Below are 9,765 nucleotides of genomic sequence, written 5' to 3' on the forward strand. Positions count from 1 at the left end.
CAGATGAGACGCCGCATGATGCGCGTCTCATCTGGGTCTGCGCTGTTTTTCTTATAAGGAATTCTGTAAGAAATATTCTAAATAAAGAAATACATATACTAGACATCCCTATTTTTGGAAATAAATTGATCCAATTTAGAAAGGGGAGATTCCACTAGGCATAAATGGTTAAATACGAAACCAATTTTACGCTACCTGCTCAGACCAGTTATGTTCAGGTTAGATCTTTATGGCCTGTTGCATTCTAATAAAATATTTAATCAAATCAGAGCCGTTGTTCCGTGATTATGCTCCCGCGGATGCTGGGTATTTATTATATAAATATGTTACTACAGGATACGGCGTCTGATTGATTTTAACATCAATTATGGAGTCACCGCTTAACTGACAATTCATTAGATATTATTTCGCCTGCCATATCCAATCGATTTTACCATTGGTTTTCCTATGTTGGTCACAAACCACTGACTAATTAATAACTAAGTAACTAAGCTATTTAAATTGCATGCATAACCATTTTGTAAAAATTAGTTTAGTGTTTCGTTTATATCCGACCATATTAATAGTATCGTAGTGTGTTTCAAAGTCTAAAATATATAATATACATGCGATTGTAAATAGAAATGCACATTAAATTGCTTGTTAAAAATTTCAATATGAAATTAATCTCAAACAATCAACTAAATGTATCGATTTTTACTTTACTAAGAACATAGCACTCTTCATATAGTTATTTATAAAATGTTCTGGATAATTATCTTTCTTCAATGGTGTTAACTGATGTTATATTTCTAAAATTCTGAGCTTTAATGGGCAATATAAGCGAGCGTAGATAGCACAGCTATAAACATATTTAGCCATATGCGGTACACCTAAAATATATTATAGTAACTCAACTTTCTTACTAGTTAACTAACAAACATTTTGGTTCAAGTATGGTACAAATGTTATATTCGATAAGCACACTATTTCAAGATAGTCCTGTTGGAAGTTCCTAGACGTCGTTGTATAGCCTGAATCACTAAACTGAACTAAGCGCTAAGTGAGTCCCTGATTTAACCACAATTGAATCACATTGGATAACGTGTCATCCATCTATTGATTCGTCCACCATTTCAACATGACCCCCAATTCTATTGCCCAATTATATGTTCCATATGAGTGCCAGTTTCACTCTCCGTATCACCACGTTTCCTGCTGTATCAACAACTTGTGCAGCACTAGATCATCTGTATCACCCACTTGTGTATCACCTGAAACATTATTTCACCCTACCGAGCTACTTTGCACCCCATCACATCACCTATCGTATCACTCACCTTTGCACCACGTGACATTGACGGCTCCTCCATGAACTGCCAGACACGGTGTTTTAAACCTCTTGAATCCCGTGAGTTTTTCTTGCCACGCCTCTTCGTCGTTCTGTTGTGTGAGTTGTCATCCAGGGCGGCCAGGGTTTCTTGTGCTCCTTGTACTTGCTGTAGTGGCCCCAGCAACACGGCTCGATGTCCAGCTCAGTGAGGCCCCAGAAAATCAGCTCCTAGGACAGAGATTAAACAGATGTTAAATGACCCGCGCTCTGTGAAAAGGGGTTTAATATATGTGCGTAAAGTGTCGTCCCAGATTAGCCTGTGCACTTTCAATTCCGACAATTTCTGCCTAAACTGGATTTTTGTTAAGAAGATACTTTCTTGAAACGAAAACTATAATGAAAGCGGAATGTGTCGTCTTTGATTAGCCTGTGCGGACTGCACATGCTAATCTGGGACGGCACTTTACGCACATACATTAAGCCCCTTTTTCACAGAGCACGTCTCAAATATATTTCAGAAAAAGACAACCACGAAGCGAAGTCTCGTGAACTAAATTGTGACCAGCATCAATGTTATCGTCTGCTGGGATTAAACATCTCCGGAGGCAGACGTGAATCATATTTTAAATATCATTATGTAAACAACTATGGGAATCAAAGTCTGGATAATACAATGACATGAGCCAAATCTTACTCTTTTATAAAAATAGTCGAACAGACCAGGTTAACACTAGTATGCCTGTATAAAGTGACTAGATTTCTTAACGCCTTCAATCTAGAATCTTCGTAGTATCTTCCTGAACCGGTTTATGAGGACCAGTTCAACGATTTTACACTATCTATCTATCTATCTATCTATCTATCTATCTATCTATCTATCTATCTATCTATCTATCTATCTATCTATCTATCTATCTATCTATCTATCTATCTATATCTATCTATCTATCTATCTATCTATCTATCTATCTATCTATCTATCTATCTAGCTATCTATCTATCTATCTATCTATCTATCTATCTATCTATCTATCTATCTATCATCTATCCTATCTATCTATCTATCTATCTATCTATCTATCTATCTATCTATCTATCTATCTATCTATCTATCTATCTATCTTTTACTCTATCTATCTATCTATCTATCTATCTATCTATCTATCTATCTATCTATCTATCTATCTATCTATCTATCTATCTATCTATCTATCTATCTATCTATCTATCTATCTATCTATCCATCTATCTATATATCTTTCTATCAGGGCTTAAGTTATTACGCTTTTACTTATGTTAATTATTATGGAAATATTTTATTGGAAGACCGTATTATCATTCTGACCGTTTCTGGACTTTCCCTCATAAGAGGTATCAAGTTTTGGCGGTTAATAGATGATTCTTTATGCAGTAAGTATACAAGAAAGAAAGATTTTTCCGCATTCTTGGAATTTCATACTAAGAGGTTTCAAGTTTTGCGGGCAATAAAATACTCTTTATGCAGTAGTATAGTAGTAAGAGAGATACTTCCGCCTTCGTTATATAATAACTAATTACTTTGATGTTTTTATATTTATGTTTCACCAATGCATTAACTGCTTTCTCTTGCAAATAACTATTTTCATATTTACAGCATAGCAAAAAAACTCTATCTGCTATGCTTCGTTTAACTAATTAAAGCACAAGTCTAAATGAGTTACTTTGTTTCAATCAATGACACCGAATGGTTAGTGTTTTTTATTTACGCTCTTGTAACACATACATGAAATGTTTTGACAACCAACTGACTAGTTTAGTATGTTTGTCTATTGAAAATATGTCATTTCAGATAAATTATAGCAATTTTATACAAGAGCTGTCGACGAAGGATGACACATGCCTCCGAAGATGCTCTGATTGGAAGATGCTTTGATGGAAATATAAGGTTGAAACAGGATATTTGTCAGTTATTTATGATATCAGTACCATTACAAATGAGCGGAAACGACAAAAAAACTCAGTTTTCGATGATTCAAGGGCCGTAACTCAGGAGTGTCTGAGTCAATTTGGCTGATTATGTAACTTGACGTAGATCTTATCGCCTAACACATTTTCATGAAGTTTGGTGACGATCAAATGACAATTACTTTAGTAATTGTGTGGAAACGCAATTGTTTGATGATACAAGGGCCGTAACTTAGAAGTGACTGGGTAAATTTGGCTGATATTCGAACTGGACCAAGATCTTATGACCTTACACATTTTCATGAAAAGTGGCGAAGATCATATGACATTTGCTCGAGTTAATGAGCGGAAACGAGAAAAAAAACGCATTTGTTCGATGATTCAAGGGGCATAACTCAGAAGCGTCTGGGTCAATTTTGCTGATTATCAAACTTGACCTAGATGTTATTGCCTTTCACATTCATTTTCATAAAATTATGTGAAGATACAATGACAATAATTTCTGGAGTTATTGAGCGGAAACGAGGAAAAAACGCAATTTTTCGATGATTCAAGGTTCGTAACTCAAGAGTGTCTGGGTCAATTTGGCCGATTATCTAACTTGATCTAGATGTTATTGCCTTTCGCATGTTTATGAAGTATTGTGAAGATACAATCACAATTGCTGGAGCTATTGAGCGGAAACGGAAAAAACGCAATTTTTCGATGATTCAAGGATCGTAACTCAGGAGTGTCTGGGTCAATTTGGCCGATTATCGAAATTGACCTAGATGTTATTGCTTTACACATTTTCATGAAGTGTGGCAAAGATCCTGTGACATTTGCTCGAGTAATTCAGCGGAAAAGAGAAAACCCAATTTTACGATGATTCAATGGCCGTAACTCAGGAGTGTCTGGTTCAATTTGGCCGACTATCGAATTTGACCTAGATGTTATTGCCTTATACATTTTCATGAAGTTTGGCGAAGATCTGATGAGAATTGCTTGACTTAATGAGCGGAAACTAATCCGAACGGACAGACGGATTAACTAACTAACGGACGGACGGTGCGATTTTAATATACCTCCAGAACCGCTGGTTCGGGGGCATTACAAGACTACCAGATTGCATCTTCTCTCTTAAACGAATGTCCGCGATCAGCATCACAGTCTCGGATATAGTTATTCATAATCCAAAATACATGTAACGCCACCTTTGACGCAGAAAAATTCCCCATTGTATCAATAAAATACTCCATCCTCCAGAAGTTTATATTATCAAAAAATAAATATTACTTACAGTCGGAAATATGTATGGAAGCGAGTCTGCATTTTATGTGTTGATTTAACTGAAGTAATTGAGGTCATGTGGTTGCAAAATTTAATTTGAAATAATTAACCTTACGTTAACAGAGACTGGCAAAAATAAACATACGTTACGATCATTGAAAATTAAGACTTAGATTAACAATCTTTACTACGCAATATTCTGTTAACGACCAAATAACATTTCAATTAAATGTATATTTAATGAACACTATATCTTGGAAAATATCTGCAATAGGTGGAAAGCGATTGATTGAGATTGGAAACAGGATATTCCACGCAAATTACATAGACTTTCCGGTACGCTTTTGCAAGAATACTCTGTCGCCTTTTTCAAGCAAAGTGTGTGTACATTGTATTTCGAAGAAAAACACACGCATACAGATTCATCAAGTCTTAATTTATCGATCAACCTAATCATCTAATAAATTCACTTTATATCTGTTTATTAGGTACCAAGAAATTTCAAACGATGCAACCGGAAATAAACGCGCTGAAGGGTTCCTATGTCGATAGTTGACAATGCCCGTTAATGCACGACTGGTCTGGGACATTGCCAATATTGCATCGCCATTGATTTTACCAAGGTCACATTCAGAACCGTTTCACGCTTAGGGCGATTATTTTCTTTTCGCGCACGGTGTTTATTGTAGCGTGTTATAGGTCGGGAATTTAAATGTTCACTTTCATCTCAATGCTGTACTACTTTCGGTTAGGGTGTATATATAGAGAATAATAGGTTGGTGACGTGAATGGAGAATGGTTATCTGGCAAGTCGGAGGAATTTGGCTCACCCGATAAGATCCTCCGACGAGCCAGATAACCATTCTCCATCTACGTCACCAACCTATTATTTTATTTATCCTGTCACATTAACAACATTCGTTGAAATGTTTCTAAAATATCTAGTTTTCGAGTATTTTGTGTTAAAATATTTAATATGGTAAACATCACGCGCGAAAAAAACATTGTGACGTCACGTCAGGCAAAGCGCTTACACAGAAATCGAGTTACTCGTTATTAATTCAATACACAAAAACGAAATTATGCGGTTTAAATAATAATGTTAAAACAAACAGTTTCTCCGTGTTTTCTCTCTGGCCTATTACTTACATGAGTTAAAGCGCAATTGTTATTTGATATATTTAATATGTACTTCCTTTACGTATTATTATTTGTTTGTGAACAATATTGTACATGGCTTATGCGTGCACGCTTTTTTTTTAGGGAGGGGGGGGTAAGGCGTGGGGGGGGGGGGGGGGGGGGGGGGTAAGGCGTAATAAGAAGCATTTCTTTATTACATTGTTACTGCATTGTAATTACAAGGAAATGCAATATTATGTCTGTGCATGTTCAAAAGGTTAGATTGTGAAATTTTCATTCAACCCACACCTACTACACCTTTCTAAGAAGGTATTTTATTTTTTTTACAGAAAATCCCATGACAGATTAATGGTCCTTTACAAAGTTTCTCTTTGAATGGATTCAATGCGAGAGGATATATGAAGCCAGTGGAGTTACATAATGATCATATTATTTTCCGGACATTTATCGTGTCAGCCAATCAACCATTTCAAGCTTGGGAAGAAATTGACGCCTTATTTAATGTTCTTCCTGTTACCAAGGTTGTTCATTCTGAAAGCGTTGAATTTTCTTTTCCAAGGTGGGTGGTACCATAAAACCCATGCAACGAGCAAAACATTAATGGCAAACTGTTAAAAAACGTTTAAATGACTCTAAAATTGTCGATCGTTTGATCCGCGTTCTATGATAACTTTGCTTAATGCATTTGAGTATATTGTCGACCCAGATAAGCATGTGTCCGCAAAGCTTAACCCATTTATGCCTAGTGAATTCTCCCATCCTTTTAAATTGGATCAATTTATTTTCAAAATTAGGGATGTCTAGTATATTTATTTCTATATTTAGAATATTACTTACAGAAATTCATTTAAGCAAACAGCGTAGACCCAGATGAGACGCCGCATCATGCGGCGTCTCATCTGGGTCTACGCTGTTTGCAAAGGCCTTTTTTCTAGACCCTAGGCATATATGGGTTAATCAGGGACGACACATTCCACTTTTATGGAATTTTTCGTTCAAAAGGAAGTGTCTTCTAAAGTTTGAGCGGAACGTGTTGTCCCAGACTAGCCTGTGTGGGCTTCACAGGATAATCATGGACGACACTTGGATATATTGTTTTCCCATTATGATCGACTTATGTTACCAATAAAAGGTTGACACAACACGTATGTATGTGGCCCTTAACGAAATAATTACACATTAAATACAAATAATGTAATCTTACATTATTTCGATACAAACGAATATATATAATAATTTTTGTATTCTCAAATCATATGTTGCTAGAATATAATTATGACCTAAAGGAACTCGATATAAATTCTCAATTTAATATTGCGTTTAAATTTCGACTCATTTATTTGATTGGAAATGTTACAAAATTTATTGACAGTGGGATTTCTATTTATAATAAATAACCCATTTGTGCCTAGTGGACTCTCCCATCCTTGAAAAATGGATCAATTTATTTCCAAAATTAGGATGTCTAGCATATTTATATCTATATTTAGAATATTTCTTACAGAAATTCCTTTAAGCAAACAGCGCAGACCCAGATGAGACGCCGCATCATGCGGCGTCTCATCTGGGTCTACGCTGTTTGCCAATGCTTTTTTCTAGACGCTATGCATAAATGGTTTAATAACTACTCTGGTTTTATTTTAATCAATTTACGCCACCGGTTGTTTTGCGTCCCTAAATTTCTACATCCAGGTGCTTGAAACACAGAAACAATTGATTCATAGAGTCGATAAACTCGTCAAGTCAATTATAGCAATTCAATCTCTGTATCAATTGGAATAATATTTACCTTCATTTGTAAGCGAAAATCAATCAAATCTATGGCCAAATCTCTGGTGATTACCCGGTATATTAAATTCTAATTCTAATTTGAAGAGAGTGTTTGTTTAGGAGAGTAATGGTGGAAAATAAACAATACATTAGTTGATAGACATACTTTTTCGTACCATGTTTTAACAAATACCAATATAAAATGGCGTTTGGGATGAAAACCAGGCTCAATACTAAATTCATGATCAATGTGCAACGTGTGGTTCTATTTTTTTCCATTTGGTCGTCAAGTATCCACATGTTTTCGAATTCTTATATATTTAAATTTTGGCAAATATAATTTCATATATACCCTGTAATTGAAACTTATCATAATAATATTATTTTCTATCATTAATACAACTAATCACTGCAAATTACTAGTATAAAAGTTTTTTCTTATGCGTATAAACATACTTTATATACATAACAAGTAAAAATCGTACTTGCAAAATTAATTCTTAAAAAAAATGACAATTTAAATATCATATATGAACCGTGCTCTGTAATAATGGGGTTTAATGCATGTGCGTAAAGTGTCGTCCCAGATTAGCCTGTGCAGTCCGAACAGGCCGATTAGGGACAACACTTTCCGCTTAAACAATATTTTTGCAAACAAGAGACTTTCTTTAAACAGAGAATAGCATAAAAGCGGAAAGAGTCGTCCCTGAATAGCCTGTGCGGACTGAACTTGCAAATCTGGGACGACGCTTTACACGCCTGTATTAAACCCCGTTGTCACAGAGCACGGCTCATATCGAATTACCAATGACAACCCTTTTTTTACAATAATTCAAACACGTTAAAACGTATCACCTAAATGAATAAATTAAACAACACTTTTAATGTCATTCACCTATATATAAATATATACATATACGACATGTAATAGCATACCCCCTGAATTATGTTTCCACAGAAGTTCTGGTCGGTGTGAAGCTCCTCTGTCCTGTAATAATGCATGACCATCTGGAAGACCCCGGGGTGTCTGTCAAAGAAGAACTCCTTTCTTTGGCGGTCCCATGTGCTATCCGCCTCCCCCATGACGGTCAATAAGGCCAGCCGCGTTCCGGGGATCCGCTCCTGGAAAGCAGTTACGTTTGTTTTACTCGGGCAAAAGTCAGAGTCATTTAATAAAGTTGTGAGTACGTACCTTGGGTGAAGGGTTCCGAAATTAAGTTTCTTTGAGAGAGTGAAAGGATCGGTTGGATCTCTAAATAGGCGCCGCGTTGTGAGAAAACTGGGCCTAATGCATATGCGTAAAGTGTCGTCCCAGATTAACCTGTGCAGTCCGCACAGGCTAATCAGGGACGACACTTTCCGCTTTTATGGGATTTTTAGTTTCAAGGAAGTCCCTCTTCACTGAAAATCAAGTTTAGGCGGAAAGTGTCGTCCTTGATTAGCCTGTGCGGACTGCACAGACTAACATGTGACGACACTTTACGCACATGCATTATGCTCGGTTTTCTCAGAACACGACTCATATGATTATATTCAAGCTCTCGGAAATCAGACTAAAAGCATGTGCGTTAAAGTGTCATCCCAGGTTAGCATGTACACTCCGAATATCTTATAAAATTATATATGAATAGTTATGCATTCTTTTATATATAAATATATTCGTGGTATTTATAAAATAATTACTTTCGAAGCTAAGTCAACGAAATAATGAAATAAAACACATGATCTTGCTTTGTATTGGAAGCAAAAATCAAAAAGCGTAAACTATATTTAAAAATAGATATGGAAACCATACCTATTTAGCAAACAATACTCACCAGAGTACTACGCCATGTTTCGAAAAGTGTGCCGCCAACGTTAATCCGTATTCGAGTGTCGTTATCCGTGACTTGTTCACCGTCCGTCGCAACAGCTCGCTTCTTTTTTATAAACTCCATGTCAATTACACAATCTGTCGGAGGCATTCGTCTTCAAATATAATATAATTTTCTAGACATTTGGTTCCAACACACATTGTATTTGTTTTTCAAATTCGATCTTATATATTGTTAGAATGTATATGGTATCAAACCAACAACTGTATTGGCTTGTAACTAATATGTTTAAATCTCAGACATATTTTTCCGTGCTGATTACATTTACTAAAATCCTAAAAGTGTCTCAGAAAATTGGTTATATATATACACACTTTTCTGATAGATACCATAACCGGTATTTTGTTGTGGTAGTGCAGATTCATAGTTCAACGCCGACCTTCGTACTTTTCTCCTTGTAAAGCACTCCTCTGCAAAACCTATATTAATATTTTACCATATTAGTAACGTATTCTC

The 9,765-nt window shown here is 35.8% G+C and overlaps 1 protein-coding gene across 1 annotated transcript; it reads right to left on the bottom strand.

Annotated features, from left to right (window-relative positions):
- Positions 1 to 1,372: 1,372 nt before the first annotated feature.
- LOC127840374 (potassium voltage-gated channel subfamily C member 2-like) lies at positions 1,373 to 9,372 on the bottom strand. Its single transcript, XM_052368785.1, has 3 exons — positions 9,253 to 9,372; positions 8,372 to 8,557; positions 1,373 to 1,540 (listed from the first exon to the last, which is right to left on the bottom strand). The coding sequence occupies exons 1-3, from the start codon at positions 9,370 to 9,372 to the stop codon at positions 1,373 to 1,375; spliced, it is 474 nt and encodes a 157-aa protein (XP_052224745.1).
- Between the last annotated feature and the right edge of the window lie 393 nt (positions 9,373 to 9,765).

Source organism: Dreissena polymorpha, chromosome 8 (genome assembly GCF_020536995.1).
Source record: "Dreissena polymorpha isolate Duluth1 chromosome 8, UMN_Dpol_1.0, whole genome shotgun sequence".
Classification (NCBI taxonomy): Eukaryota; Metazoa; Mollusca; class Bivalvia; order Myida; family Dreissenidae; genus Dreissena; species Dreissena polymorpha.

What these genes read in the sequence shown, in the direction of transcription:
- LOC127840374 (XM_052368785.1), bottom strand. Translation starts at nt 9,372, where the DNA reads ATGGAGTTTATAAAAAAGAAGCGAGCTGTTGCGACGGACGGTGAACAA. An exon ending in AAACATGGCGTAGTACTCTG is followed by an intron (nt 8,558 to 9,252) that starts GTGAGTATTGTT and finishes ACTGCTTTCCAG; the next exon opens with GAGCGGATCCCCGGAACGCG. An exon ending in GTGGAAACATAATTCAGGGG is followed by an intron (nt 1,541 to 8,371) that starts GTATGCTATTAC and finishes TCTCTGTCCTAG; the next exon opens with GAGCTGATTTTCTGGGGCCT.